Below are 16,724 nucleotides of genomic sequence, written 5' to 3'. Positions count from 1 at the left end.
GCAGCTACTACGGCATTCTGCCTAAACGGCAAAACGTTTTTTCTCTTTTCTTTCTTTTCCACAGATTGTTTGGGACTCGAACATTGTAGAGAATGGTTAAATGGCTCGTTTTAAAGGAAATTGCTAAATTTAGTGCTGTTTGTAATAAAACAATAAGTTTAAAAATAGAATCTATTTTTTCACTAGAAAGTGCATTATTATGGCAAATCTGGATGAATTCCAGCTATCATAACCACCATTTACACACACGTATGCTAATTATTGTACCGTTATAGCTAAGATTACAGGATTTATATTATGAAAAAGCAAAGGGAAGTTCATTTGCTAGAATAGTGAAGGAAATCCATTGGCTGCAAAAAAAGAAAAGTTGCTTGAACTACAATATTCTGCATCGAGAACATTTTATCCATTCTTTTACAGTAAGGAACAAAGTCTATCTAATATTAACTGATGCAACAGAGAAAATAAAAAGGGTATAAGGTATTTATGACGTCATTCTAGGTTACATTTCATTTTTATTAGTAAAGGTGTTGGGATCAGGGGTGATGTTAAAAATAAAATTGCCAAAGATCAGTGTGTTTTTCATAGTTTTAGATTAATATTGAGGCCAATTTGTGCCAGAGAGTGTGCTGAACGTAAATCCTTCAGTTCTTAAGGCGTGGTCTTTTATTCCATTGTTGCAACTTCTAATTTAAATATACTATTCAGTTTGTGGTTTCTTTTTAAATAAAGGATCTATATAGTCAAACAGATCTTTGTAATTATTTTATATTAAAGAACGAACTCTTACCTATATTAAATTGCATACTCAACTTAGTTATAGTTAATGATACAGCAATGATGTAGTTTTAGTTATAGCTAAATTAAAAATGAAAAGAAAATGATCATGGGTGGCCTTGAACCACGAAGCTGTCATTTAAAGACGATTATACTTGCCACTTGGACTTTGACGTCATTAATTAAAGTTATTAAAGTAACAATACATCCGGGTTGCAGCGGTAGCTAGCAACCTAGTAAGAGACGATCACGTCCAATGTTAAGAAATATAAAGACCCATAGTTCCTAACAAAGGAGTCAGATCAAAACAAAAAGTGCACCATTAGAACCGCCTTGTCCGACTGTATAGGAAACTTTCTGTCCCTTGGCTTGAACAGCAAGGGAAATATATTGGCTTGAAAATCAAGAAAATTGACTTTAACCACGTTATTCTCCCCAAACGGGATATTTTTTTCTCTTTTCTTTTTTCTTTTCCACAGATAGCTTGGTACTGGAACATCGTAGAGGGTTGTTCAATAGCTCATTTTAAAGGAAATTAATTGGGTTAAAAATCTATAGTAACTAAAATAAATTATTTCTAAAACAGAATAAATTCTTCCACCAAAAACTACATTTTTGATGTCTTTTCACACTGCAGCCTTTCAAACATAATCGTATACCAGCGGTAAGATTTGAACCCACGCCTCCGAAGAGACTGGTGGCTAGCACCAGTGTCTTGGACCACTCGGCCAGGCTGCCTCTTATAATTTGGGTTGCAGCAGTAGCTAGCAACCTAGTAAGTGACGATCGGTCCCATTTTAAGAAATACAAAAACCCAAAACTCCTGAAAATAGAGTAAGATCAAAACAAAAGTACATCATTAGAACTACCTTGTCTGAAACCCCACTAGATAAATAATGAATGTCGTCATAGCTTTATATCAGAGCTATTACGTGAATAGAAAAACACGAAATTATATTGTTGTTCCTGATGACGTCATGAAATAATATCAATGCGCCATGACGTCAATAAAATCATTACGCCGTGACGTCATGATTACTACTTAATAACGACAAAGATGTAAATTCTGTTATTCTTGATTAGAATAATGGTTAGATCGAAGCAAGCTATACACAAGTTGAAAAAACAGTACAACACAAACAACAGAGATAGTATCTTGAAAACAGAAAAGCAAAGGTATTCAACCGACCAGGCGTATCGAGAAGTAAAAATTGAGAGAGCAAAACAAAGGTATTCAACCGACCAGGCGTATCGAGAAGTAATAATTGAGAGAGCAAATCAAAACAGCAAGATGTGTTATCACAATGATGAAGATTAAAAACATGCAAAAATTAAGACAGCCAAACAAAAGTTCAAGGAGAGTTATCACAATGATGAAGATTACCACATCAAATATAAGAAAAACCAAAAGCAAAGGTATTCAACCGTCCAGGTGTATCGAGAAGTAAAAATTGAGACAGCCAAACAAAAGATCAAGGAGCGTTACTGGGGTGACAAAATCTATAATGAAAAAATTAAATTCTCTGCGAGGTTGTACCGAAGAACGCATAAGGACAAAGGAAAAAATTACATTCAGAAATACAAGAAGATGGCAAAAATGCAGGCTGATCTTTGTAAATTGAGAAACATTTTACGCATGTTTTATCGGGATCACGAAAAGTATTCAAAATTACGGATTAAAATTCTCTTTGAAAGAGCGGATGCTGTTGAAAAGTCGGCTAGAAATTCTTTGGCAAAGCTTCATAGTAATATCCAAAAGAAATGTTGTCAGTTTAATGAAAAGCTTCCAAGGTATGGATTGGCAACTGCGGAACAGTTTATAGATGCAATGGAAAATGTTCGACAACACAGTGAATATACGGAGGCGTACTTCTTAGAAAATTCGTATATTGATTTTGGAAGGAGCAATTGCAGTTTCTGTAGCAGCAATAAAAATATACATACAAGCATACCTATCAACAGCAAAGGAAAAGCAATGTTTTTCAATTATGGCGAAAACGAGCCTGTTAGGGTTATTAGTAAACGTGCTTGTAAGACTAATGATTTAGAACAAATTCCTGGAACACCGACTCAAGAAAAAAGCATTTCTAACTGTGTTTTAAACAGTTCTTTTAGTTCTACTGAATATTTGGCAAAAAATTCTCTGTGTAGTAGAACAAACTGTCCTGAAAAGTACGAGACAACTATTGAAAAATGCTCTAAAACTAGATCTGACAAGGAAATTATGATGGCTGAAGTCACCTATAACAATCTGAGTATACATTCAAAACCAAAAATTGGGCAGCAGGTTACTTGGCAATGTCACCCTGATATCTGCAAGCTCTATCCGACGGATATTGAATTATGTCAAATTATTTTTGATATCCTTGAAAATAATATAGCATTAAAATTTTCAACTGACGAAGTGGTTAATTTCTACCTTGGCGGCATGGATTATTGTAAAATCAATTACAGGGACACAAGAAAGCATGGGCATTCGTTATACTGTAGCCCAAATGAGGGATGTCAGAGCTATCTGCGTTCTCTAAGGGCACTAGCTCCACATTTTCCTGTCTTGAACTGCTTCATTAATAGCGTATATAAGGCAGTATCAAAATGTAAGATTATACAACATATTAATCTACTAAAAGTCGAGGGCTCGTACAAGGAACTAAGTCATTACATAGAAGAAGTGTCAAGTAGACTCTGTCGTAATAATAGTCAAGACTTCATTTAAGGTGATAGCAATATTAGAGTTTCTGTGGATGAAAATACAATAATAAAAATATTTGGTGAGAGCCTTGATAAGGTAGCTAACATCAGGGATGTATACCCCACAATGCATTGTGACAGTTGTGAGCAGATAAAGACAAAATACCAATTGAAGAGTCTAAGATCCCTTTCACATAAGAAAGGTTTTGATGTAATGATGGCCACGATTTTAGAACACCTACAACAGGACATACCCAAAGATGACAGAGAACAACTAATTCAATGTACAGGTTGGAAAGAGGATGTCATAGATTCATTCTTTCTCTGTGATTACTGTGCTGGGAAAATGTTGAAAAGTCAGGAGAATGTCCGATCAGTATTAAATAACCTTCATATAGACTGTACACCGGAATGTATAAAGTGTTTAAATAATTTTGAAATGGCAATGATTCGATTTGTAATGCCTTGTCTTACGATCGTCGGATTAGGGCAAGTAACTGCATTGAAGAGACCTAGAACCGAACTTGTTGACGCTCTTAAGGGGAAAATAGTATATCTACCTGTTGATGTGCAAGCAAATGCAGATATTCAGCCTGAAAAACTTCTTAACATTGATAGTTTTATAGTCATTGTCAATGGTCAGCCTACTTACAACAAGAATGTTTGGACTGCACTAATAGATCTGAGAAAAGTCCATGAAGCACTGTTGTGGTTAAGAGAGAACAACAGTCTCTATAAAACAATACATGCATACACCCTAGAAGATTTAAATAAAATACTTGAAGCACGTCTTGCTGAAAAAGCGGTTGGTGTTGATAATTTACCTGAAATACCGGAAGCTGCAATCCTTCAGAAACTGACAGAAAGCGCAAAATCTACATTGGTTGAACATTTTTCTGTCCAGCCTCTCAATTCAGCGGTTCCGAAAGACTTCATTGAAGATTTTAAGCAGATGAAAGATCTTGGTACTGACCAATTTCAAATCAAGAAACTAAAAGGTGAGAGCGAAGACTTATTTCAGGAAGAACTTGATCTAAAAGTGTTTCCAAATCTTTTCCCGAAAGGCAAATATGGCTTGCGTGACAAGGCAAGACCACTTCGGATTAGGAATGCAGAATATTTTAAATCAAGGCTTCTTAGCAGACATACTAAGTTTCGTCTTGACAAACAGTTTCTTTTTCACAGCTTCCAATTGCAAGAATTCTCTTACATGTGTAATAGAGTCGGTCATATGTTGCGGACTGTGAAAACAAATCAAAATGCTATTCAATTTATAGACAGGCTTCATTCCCGTGATGGAGAGATGGAAGCGACTTTGTTTTCTGTTCAATCAAAAATCAGAGGATCTCAGCAGTATTTTCAATCTCTTTCCTATAAAGTAAAGTCAATGATTGAGCAATTGGGTCCACCGATTTTGTTTCTGACAGTTTCATGTGCTGAGTGGTACTCTCCTGAATTTATTGACTATTTACGGACTGTCCATAAGAATTTACATGGTGTAGCAAAAATAACCCCAGCAGAGTTGACGTATCTAGATCCAGTTGCAATTTCCATGCACTTTGACAAAAAAATGGACACCTATATTTAATGAGCTAATTTGTTCAAAGACAAATCCTTTGTTTGGTAAAATTAAGGATCATTTCTGGCGTATCGAGTATCAGAAACGAGGTGCGCCTCATGTACACTGTGTGTTGTGGATTGAAGATGTTCCCATTATTGGGAAATCAACAGCATCTGAAGTGATTCAGTATATCGATAGTATTATAACTTGTGAAATACCAAATAGATTGACCAGTCCAACTCTTCACAAACTGGTCAAAGACCATCAAGTGCACTGCTGTAATAAATACTGTCAAAGAAAGTATAAGAGAAAAAGAGGAAGATGGGTTACGTATTGTAAGTTTGGCTTTCCTCGTCCTACAAAGGAACGAACAGAATTATATGACATCCTTGACTGCTTGGCTCATGGTTCAAACCGTAAAAAGCCAAGAAAAAGAATATATCATCTGCTTCAAAGAGATGACGAGCGTTATATAAATGACTATTCTCCTGCGTTACTTATTGCTAATCAAGCAAACATTGATGTTCAATATATTGGCCATTTGGGCTCTAAATTACCGTATTACATTACCGATTACATGACAAAAGCAGAGAGTATCGAAATAGAAGCAATGTGAGAAGAAGTAAATAATGCATGCAAAAGTCTTGGTCAACGAACTATGTCCTACTTGTTGAAGTCCATAAAAACCCGTCAAGTTGGAGCAGTTGAAGCTGCTGATAGGCTTCTTGGTACTAAATTGTATAGTATTTCTAGGCAATTTAGATATATTGACCTTGCGAAAAAGAGCGAGGTGAGGAGGATATAATAAAGAACGACCTCGAGCCTATATGAATTTATATTAAAGTTATTATATTTAGCTAGGAGGTAGGGAAACGGAGTTTATTTTTTATTATAGTAAAGAACGGACTCAAGCCCAATTAAACTGAACCCTGTGTTTCATTCATATTATCTTCCCTATTTTAGCTAGGATGTAAATAAAACGAGTTTCTTTTTTATCCAGGTTGCAGCGGTAACCTTGTAAGAGACGATCAAGTTCAATGATAAGAAATATAAAAACCCTTAACTAAAAAAAAGTCAGATCAAAACAAAAAGTACACCATTAGAACTGCCTTGCCCGAAACCCGTGTATAGTAAACTTTCTGTTTATTTGGCTTGAACAGCAAGGGAAATATATTGGCTTGAAAATCAAGAAAAGTGGCGGCTACTACAACATTCTGCCTAAACGGCATATTTTTTTCCACAGCTAGCTTGGCACTGGAACATCGTAGAGAGTTGTTCAATGGCTCATTTTAAAGGAAATTAATTGGGTTAAGAATCTTTGGTAACTAAAATAAATTATTTCTAAAAGGGAGAAATTATTTCTAAATTATTTCTAAAAGATATTTGATTTTTGTACATAAATCATAATCATATGCCAGCAATAAGATTTGAACCCACGCCTCCGAAGAGACTGGTGGCTAATAGCAGCGCCTTGGACCACTCGGCCACGCTGCCTCCCATAACTATATATGTGAATCCGGGTTGTATAATAAAGAACGACTTCTTGCCTATACTAAAGTTTATAGGCCACTTAACTATAGTATAGGCTAGTACAGTTATTATATTTAAGGTCAATATAATAAAATTTTCCACTAAAAGACGGTCATTGGAATAAAAACCCAATACATACATTTGATTTAGTTAGCTACTTGATTATTTGAAGCTAGTCTCTTACTATTTCAAAGAAGAAAAAGCCGTAGGCTTTTTCCTGTTTGTAATCAATTAGAAAGAGTTCTACCTTTAAAATTATTACATTAAATCTGGGTTGCAGCGGTAGCTAGCAACCTAGTAAGAGACGATCACGTCCATTTTATAATAAAGAATGAACTTCAGGCTTTACTAACGGAAAAGTTTAATATTTTTATATGCTATCCGGGTTGCAGCGGTAGCTAGCATCCGGGTTGCAGTGGTTGCTAGCAACCTAGTAAGAGACAATCACGTCCAATGTTAAGAAATATAAAAACCCATAGTTCCTATTAAAGGGGTCGGTCAAAACAAAAAGTACACTATTAGAACCGCCTTGTCCGAAACCCCTGTATAGTAAACTTTCTGTCCTTTGGCTTGAACAGCAAGGGAAATATATTGACTTGAAAATCAAGAAAAGTGGCAGCTACTACAACATTCTGCCTAAACGGGATATTTTTTTTCTTTGTTTCCAGAGATAGTTTGGCACTGGAACATCGTAGACAGTTGTTAAATGGCTCATTTAAAAGGAAATTAATTGGGTTATAAATTTATAGTAATTAAAATAAATTATTTCTAAATGAGAATAAATTTTTCCACCAAAAACTGCATTTTTGATGTCTATTCACACTGCAGTATTTCAAACATAATAAATACCAGCGGTAAGATTTGAAATTATAATAAAGAACGAATACAAAGTTGTAAAGATGCAAAGGGATTAAATTTTCTCGTATTATATTATAATATATAACGTAAAAAGTGAATAGAATATTTATACACCTTATCTTTCCACAAGAATAACCATATATGACGTAATGAGTGACTTGACGTAGAAAATTACAATAAGGAACGAACTGTAACCCATAGTAACTTAAGTAATAAATCAAACAGTTCTTGGTCATAATAAAGAGCTGTGTAACACACAAAGCAAATATCATAAATTTGAATTTACCATCATCAATGGTGAATAAAAACATTAATAAACAATCTTTAATATTTGCTTCTTTAAATTCAGCTGAGATTTTTGGGGTGGATAAATCAGATTTTTACCATTCAGCTTATAATTATTTGCAATGAATGGCATTTGGTACCTAATTCAAAACTTTGACCTTTCGAATTTTACAAAAAGAATTTGGTATATTCCAGACCATTAACGGGCCGACCGATTGGAAAAATTAGGGCCGAATGAGGGGAAAAAATAGAAATAGTTATTAGGATTTTGAAATTAAAAATGCCATATGGGAATATTTACTTCTCGTATATGTTTTAAATCTAACAAATTTAGGAAAAAGAACATCGTTCTTGTTTCAGATACATTTCAAATTTTGCAGGTCGAAGTAAAAAATTCTAAGTATTCTTACTGTCCTATTTTGTAGTACCCGTAATGGTTTTATATGCAACCCAAAGATATTAGAATAAAAAATTGAGCAGTAATTCAAATACGAGGCAATTAAATAGTGGTAAGTTATTTTTAATATGGAAAATGGAAAACAATTTTCACACGATATATCGAACCAATATTTTCAACAAGTTCTACCCTTAAATGATCAATGTGATTTTGAAAAAACAATTTTGGACTAAGAAAAATTCCTGAATAACGATATGACCGAGCCCTACAGATTTTATTCTCAACAACCTGACAAGAAATTTCTCAAGTTGCGCATTTTGAACGACCATAAACCATAAATACAGTTTCTGTAAGATTTGGTAATAAATTATTAGAAACAAACCGTCGATTGACTGAAGTAACAGTTATAATCAAATTTTTAGTCAAAGTATATGAATCCCTCGCTTTAACAGATATAACTGTGTCATCTGCAAATAGAATTGTAAGACTAATATTCTCCTGCAAACTTTTCGGGAGATATAAAAGTATGAATCCTAAATAAAAGCAGACCTAATACTGAACATTGAGGGACACCAATATCTTTTAATTTTTTTGATTAGACAGTTTCCATCGACATATACCGTAATTTTATGTCCGCACAGGTATTGGAAAAGATGAATAAATAATGGAAATGATTGAACAAGTCATACAAATCATGCTAAATTTATTATTTTATTTTAGTTTACAAGATCATGTATTGAAGGAGCATACCAGCCTGTTAGACTGGAATCTGTTGAACAGCCATCATGGGTTTCAATAGAACCAAATAGAGATGATCCTTCCCTTGATAGAACTAGTCAATCAGGAGTCAGCTGTTCCTTAGAATCAGAGAAAAACAAACCTGGTAGTATTTTAAATAACCATTACGATCATGTTGGACCGATGATTCCTCGCAACGATTGGTATGGGAGTACAGTTCCTCCTTTGAAGTTTGAATCACGGTTTGAGAGTGGCAATCTAGCGAAAGCTGTACAATTAACGGCGTCCTTGTATGAGCTATATTTACGATCAGATTTATTCTGCAATAGGCATGCATCTTGGTTTTATTTTAGAGTTGAAAATATGAAATCCGGGTTCGTATATAGGTAAGTTTCCATCTCTATATCTATCATAAAAACTTTACTTTTTTTCTAGGAAACAATTTTGGAATATGTCAAAAACAAGTTTATCCTAATAAAAAAAATTTCGGTCGTGTCACAAATCAACAGAAATTTTTCTTGTAATAAGATGTTTTGGCTCAAAATTTTTTCGATCTCGTTACATGCCCAAAAATTTTAGACACTTACTAGACACAACTTAGTAAGTGTTAAAGCATAATACAAGTTAATCATAAATAGTCTATGCATACCCGCATATGAAGAAATGTAAATTGAAAACCTTACTTTCATTAGAACATATACGGTTTTGCCAGTTTATATAAAACTTAGAAAGACAACTTGAGTAGCCACATATTGACTGAAACTTAGAAATTGGCCACTAGAAAAATAAAATATAATTTCTTATAAGGGTCCAGTTGATATTAATTTTAGGAAACTTTACCTAAACTTGATTTTTAAAAAGAATATACGATTGAATATATCGTTTAATGAGGTATTATCTTTAATATGATGGGAAGCAGGCCTTCGAGCACAATGACGCAGATTAAACTAAAGAGAAAAAAATAGTGGCAAAAACAGAGGGACTTAGGGACCAGACTTTCCCCTTTAAGTTAGTAATATGGTCTGGGTTATGGGGGTCTGGGTTATCAGAACCCTCTAGTCCTAAGTTTTATTTCTCATAAACAGCCCATTTGACTGAGCTAACTGAAAAGCTTTAATAAAGGTTTTTCCTTGTAAGGTATTCCAGACCAATACTTAAAAATAACTACTTTATTTATGACAGCAACAGTGCATTGGATAAGGTGGAAAGTGGTGTTACCTGCTGGTTTGACGGGGAACTAGGAGTTCATCAGGGTTGCATCCCATCATTACTGTTATGGATCATTTTGATGCATTGTGCGCAGAGGTTCTCTAGGATTCTAAGAGAAAATAGAATGTAATACTAACGTATTACTCCTTAAGCTTTACATTTTTCACATTACTTAAGTGTTTTAGGCAAAGATCTTTGCATAGCAGAAGATTTTTCGGGAATTTTGAGAATCTAAGGAGCGAAAATGTGCTAGAACATGTATATTCAGAAACACAAGTAGCGTATTTTAGGGTTTAGTTGGGGACGGAAAAGGTGGGTAGTGAGATAATTAACCAAATAGTTGTATTTTTCGAAGTTGTATAAGTAGTAAGGAAAATGGCTGGCGTGAAGGGGTAAAAACCTTGAATAGTTTAGACACTGGGTGTTTTCTGTAGTTAAAAAAAGTTTCAATGCATAAAAAAGTCTTAGAACAAAGATTTGGAAACTAGAAGTCATAGCAATGATGAGTGTTAAGGGTATTTCTGGATCGTAGATATTACGAAAAGCTGTAAAAAAAAAGTCCTAAGTATTTCCTAGAAGAAATATTTAAATATACGTTTAGATGATTGCTCAGAACTAAACAAGATCAACATCACTAAAACATTTATGTTGATCCCTCTCGTCTTCGTCAACATTCAATAAAGCTCATGATAGTTAGGACGGTGCTTTCAAAGACTTTATTTTTAGCAAACCAATTGAAGCTAAACAACGTCATGTCAAAGGTACGGAAGATTTTGAAAGAAACGATATAAAGAAGTCCCCAATTTTTACAAAGGGGTGGTGGGACAAAGAGTAAAGTGAACCTTCTAATAGAGTCGTGACTAGTAGGGCGTCTATTATTGCTTATGGCGTCCATTTATGATAGCGCCCACGACAAGCTGTTATTAAAAGCAGAAGCATATGAATTTTAAGCGTTCCAATAGCATTATAAAACAATGAAATAAAAATGAAAATGGATTTTCTCGAGTTAGATTGTCAATTTGGACTATTATCACCTTTCTCATACTGGATGTTTAAAATCTTGGAGGCCAGTTGAAGTTGTTTTTGCCGAGTGTAAGAACTAAATCACGAAAGGAAACAGATGGCAGCATCGATTCATCATGTAGGCTGAAGGATAGAAGGTACTCATGCTTAAATTGACCATAAAATGACCAAACACCATGGATCAATAAAAATGAAGTTCTGACCGCTGAATACCTGGCAAATATCATTTTCTTAGAATAGTTTACGTTTTCGCTCATCGATCAAAGAGCTTGTTGACACATAGTGACATCCTGAATGAGAAATGGAACATATTTGATACAATTTATTACCTTATTACAAAAAAGTTGAAAGTGCTACTTATTAAAAGCCGTAAACCATTGTTTTTATTTCGTATTTTAAAATTCTTGTCCCATGGAAATTTGGGTGGCATGTTTATTTTCTCTAGGTTTATAACTCTTAAAATGTCACCAATCACTGACTTTTTTTCCATTTTTCATTTCTTTTTTTACAACTCAGTAATTAGTTTGGATCCATTGACAAATTATTCAAATTTGTTTGTCGGAAGAAAAAATTAAATGGCAAAGAATATCTAAGATCAATGAGCCTAGGACTCGGTCCAGATCCTGATAAATTACTTGTATGACTTAACTCTTACTTTTCCAGCTTCTAAAATGGATATTTGCTATAAGTTATCAATTTTTGAATTTTACAGAAAATGGTGCAATCAAAAATTTATATCGGCCATTCCTACGAACAGATCAGGATGGAGGAAGAGTAATCTCACTTAAAAGGGTGCTTAATCCTAGAGACCTAGAATATAACCCTAGATACATATATGATTGCTCTTAAAGCACGGTCAAGCTATTTGGGCTCGTCGTGTAGCATTTTAACTTTAAGAGTTGGATTTGGCAGCTTTATTGCGGCAATCAGCTATTGTCCTATCTATTTCTCTGTTTTTGGAACCCCAGAATTTTTTTCAATCCCACAGACCGCTTTTTGATAGTGTCGGAATCTGTCGAGCGATTCCAACATCTTCTTCTGATGATTAATGGACTTTGTAAGTTAGATCAAATGGGCGGAGGTAACTGTGTCGACCATTAGTTACATAATATAACTGAAAAGCTTTCAGTTGCCAGTTCTCGCCTACATATTAAAAAACTAACAAGACATTAGCATCGTAAATATGCGACTTAACCTCATACCCTAACCATTCTTGTCGTTGAAGGAACTTGAACCAAGACGATGAGTTACGACATAAGCTTTCCTTTTATATTGTGTAGTGATCATTTATAATCAACTCCCTTACCCGACAAGCGTTGCTGCGATCTCAAAAGAAAGAAATTTAAGGAAAATCCATCCTTCCAAAAATTGCAATCTGTAAGATCACCCTCCATGGGACCCCCCGCCCACCCCCTTTATTAATAACGATTATGTATTTATTTATAAATAGCCTCCCCCCTTCTTGGAAAATTCCCTCATGTAAATCCCTATATATATATATATATATATATATATATATATATATATATATATATATATATATATATATATATATATATATATATATATATATATATATATATATATATATATATATATATATATATATATATATATATATATGTATATATATATGTATATATGTATAAATTTTGATTTGGATGGATGAGTTTTTGGATGGCTAAATTTTAATTATTAAAATTCAGTAAGATCATGATTTGACTGAACCCGACAAACTAAGCACATGCAAATCGTGCAGGATTTACAGCAAAGCTTTTGTTTTACGAATTACTGATGTCATTGATTACAAATATGAGGCTAATATTTCTACGTTCAACGTCAAAACAAAGTAAGAAGCTTCTTCAAAAATAATGTTGAATTTCCACCAAAGCTTTTATTCAATGACTCACGACATTCATGCATAAAAACCTGAGGCTAATATTCCAATCCAATAAAAAAGTCGGAGCAAGTATATTCCTAGGAATTTTCCCGGAGGGTCTAATCACAAAAAAAAGTTACCTTAATAAATTGAACCAAGAATGCCCAAAAATTCTGAAAAACTTCAGATTTTGGGTAGGCCAAGGATTGGAAACCCCCTAGGCCTGCGCCCTTGAGTTCAATATCAAAAACTTTTAAATAAATATTTCACCAACGCTCTAAGTGTTTAATTTTGACCGAAGTCTATAGTCAAGGATTTCTGAAGCTATCGATTGCTAATTGCAAGCTAATATTAGAATGCAAAAGTCAAACCGTCGAGGAGGCAGTTTTGCCGTGACTACTATGAACGCATTTCTTTTATCAATTTATAATTGCTCTTATCGTAAGTAAAACCTATTTTCCGACGTAGGTTCTATTAATGCATGCATAACCTATTTCCGTAAAAATATATATATATATATATATATATATATATATATATATATATATATATATATATATATATATATATATATATATATATATATATATATATATATATATATATATATATATATATATATATATATATATATATATATATATATATATATATATATATATATATATATATATATATATATATATATATATATATATATATATATATATATATATATATATATATATATATATATATATATATATGTATATATATTGGAAAGGAAACCTAAGATGGACATATATTATAAAATATAGTGAAGCAAATTTTTAATAAATAATTTCTGAGACCACACTGGCACATCATGATAAACAAAAAATCGCGAAGAAAGGAAACGAGGACAATTAACAGCCAGTGAAAAAATTGAAAAATTATGCAAATATTTCGGTCAAGACCTCCGCTTGACCGTCCTCAGTGCAGAATAAAACTGATAAAAATATAAAACCAAACCTTAAAATAAAAACACCAAACTAAAATTGGACGACCCTTTCATAGTAACGGTGAAAGGGTAACTGAATAAAAAACACAAGTCTAAATGGCATTTCAAAATTTCATTTTGCGTAAAGCACTTTTAAAGGCTGATCGCTTTCCAGTTTGATTGTTATCGGAGACTCTATTCGATTGCACAATATATCCACAAAGTTATATTGTGCAATCGAATAGAGTCTCCGATAACACATCCACACATCCACATCCACAAAGTTATATTGTGCAATCGAATAGAGTCTCCGATAACAATCAAACTGGAAAGCGATCAGCCTTTAAAAGTGCTTTACGCAAAATGAAATTTTGAAATGCCATTTAGACTTGTGTTTTTTATTCAGTTACCCTTTCACCGTTACTAGGAAAGGGTCGTCCAATTTTAGTTTGGTGTTTTTATTTTAAGGTTTGGTTTTATATTTTTATAAGTTTTATTCTGCACTGAGGACGGTCAAGCGGAGGTCTTGACCGAAATATTTGCATAATTTTTCAATTTTTTCACTGGCTGTTAATTGTCCTCGTTTCCTTTCTTCGCGATTTTTTGTTTATCAAATTTTTAATATACGCAAATTATCATGAACAACGATATTATTGCTACCCTTCCAGCCGCAAAACGGCTAGATGGTTACTTGTGCTCTACTGAAAAGAGTTTAATTTCTGTTACAATTTTTCTTTCGTAATTATAGTATTTACAGAAAATTAAAGACTGCTCAAACTTCCAAGAATTCTTATTTTTGACTTCATTACATTGAGAAGTATTTCTTTTAATCTATTAGTCAGAAATGTAATAAATTTTTATCCATAGTTCATTCCTTTCACCATTTCTTGTAAATGTTTAGTAAACCAAGGGGTCACATTGAAATTTGAATTTAATTTATTTGTTTAGTTTTCAGTAGAGTGCAAAAGGCACTCTAGCTTCTAGTTGTTTGAACGGTGGCAACACTATCTTTACTCGTGAAATTGAATATTTTTCAAATGAAAGTAAAGTTTTTTCGAATGAAAGAAAAGAATAGCACTAGAACTTAAAACGAATAGAAATTATTTTGAATATGAGGGAGGCTGGCCCCAGATCAACCCTTCACTCTCTACGTTAAAGTTTGACTTTATGTCCCGATCCCTTAAGAGATTGCTCCAACACAAGGGCCGTCTAATTCAAATAAGAAGTTTTTTGAAGCAGTATAATACTTTAATGTAAAGAGCAATAGGTTGAGGAGGGGGTGTCTCCTTTCATACACGGAATAATTACTAGTCGTGTTAAGCGTTGATGTCACTCTTTACTTTAGTTTTAAATAAAATATTTTTAACTCAATTTATTTTATTTATTTATTTTATTTATGCTGGTTTTTAATAACATGTGTGTCCAGGATCATCCTAAATTTTAAGAGGGCTACCGCCCCCTCAAAAAAAAATAAATAAAAATTTAACTTTTGCAAAACAACTCTTCAAGAAAAAGAAATAATTTAATGTATTTGCTTTTCGAAATAAAATACAATTATCCAAAACAAGCAATTGTCAATGCTGAGGGAAGGGGGGCAATGCTGAGAAAAAGGGAGAAATTTCACATTTTGTAGGTAGTTCCTTTAGGGTTCTCGTACATATTGAATTTCATTGAATAGTTTACATCAAGAGCTTGCCCTTCTTGAGAGAGTTTCATTCTTAATTCTAAAATCGTGTAAATTTTCCCGTGGTAATAGATTTTAATGAGCAGCTTTAATTTAATATATTTTGCACATTAAGAATAAGCATGCATCATAAATTTCGTTGTTGCATTGGTTATTGTAATCAAAACACCGTTTTCATAGGTTTCGGTTTCAATTGACAAGGGCCCCTCTTTGCTTACAGTTTTTACTATGACCTGTTTAATCCAAGGCTCTCTGAAGTGTAAACGAGAGTTACTTCTCCCTTCCTCAAGCCCTGGTTTTGACATTCAAGTTTAATGCTCGTAAAACAATGCTTTGAGAATGATTCACAATTTTTGCTTTTATTCCTTTTCTGTTTCAAAATTTAGAAAAAAGATTGGCTACACAAAACCTTGAGTTTTGTGCATTCAACTGCGTAGCCTATAAAACATATTTTATTATTATCGAGGTCCGTTTTAAATTCAATCGTTTACCTTTCATTGAAAAACTTTTTTGATAGAAAATTGATACATTAACAAATTTAGGTATAGGCCTATCATATTTTTATTGGATCACCAATAGGACTGCAAATCATTCTCCTCATTTTACGAGGATTCCATGGTGAGGAATCACGAAAATTTGGAGGAGAGGGGGAAAGCTTTCTTTTCTATTTATTCATAAGGATAAAAAAAAATATAAATCTAACTATTAGGGATAGTTTGTTTTTTATTTCATTTCAATGAAGATATAAAAAAAAAGGTTGTCTTGCAAAATCTAGAGGGTGGTTTAATTGCCATAAACGCAAAAGGTCGGATCGACAGCTACAAAATAACACTTCTATGAACACTTGGCAACAAAATCTCGGTACCTAAGGGAGTGTTTTTCGGCTATAATAACCTGATCAATTAGTATGATTTATTAAATTTTTCCTTTTTTACAGGTTTTCTATAGTGAACATGCTGAAATCTGACAGTTTATACAGAGATGGGCTAAAACCTTTGATGTATTCTGAAAAGAACGCAAGCGTATCGAATATAGGCTGGCAAAGATGTGGAGACAACATAACGTACTTCAAAAATGAGTCATTGGAAGTTTTTGAATTTCAATTTTTTGCTTCATGGGTATAATTTATTATGT

At 33.2% G+C, this 16,724-nt stretch overlaps 1 protein-coding gene across 1 annotated transcript in view; it reads left to right on the top strand.

Moving 5' to 3' along the window:
• LOC148947613 (cytosolic carboxypeptidase Nna1-like) overlaps positions 1-16,724 on the top strand; it is an 84,577-nt gene that overhangs the window by 39,768 nt on the left and 28,085 nt on the right. Inside the window, exons 2-3 of the mRNA XM_089095954.1 lie at positions 8,820-9,223; positions 16,528-16,668. Of these exons, the coding sequence (XP_088952080.1) occupies positions 8,820-9,223; positions 16,528-16,668 (545 nt within the window). The remainder of the gene's footprint in view (positions 1-8,819; positions 9,224-16,527; positions 16,669-16,724) is intronic.

This window comes from Artemia sp. Qi Xiang Cuo, chromosome 10 (assembly GCF_049724085.1).
Source record: "Artemia sp. Qi Xiang Cuo chromosome 10, ASM4972408v1, whole genome shotgun sequence".
Lineage (NCBI taxonomy): Eukaryota > Metazoa > Arthropoda > Branchiopoda > Anostraca > Artemiidae > Artemia > Artemia sp. Qi Xiang Cuo.
This window is presented reverse-complemented; position numbering and strand designations above follow the sequence as displayed.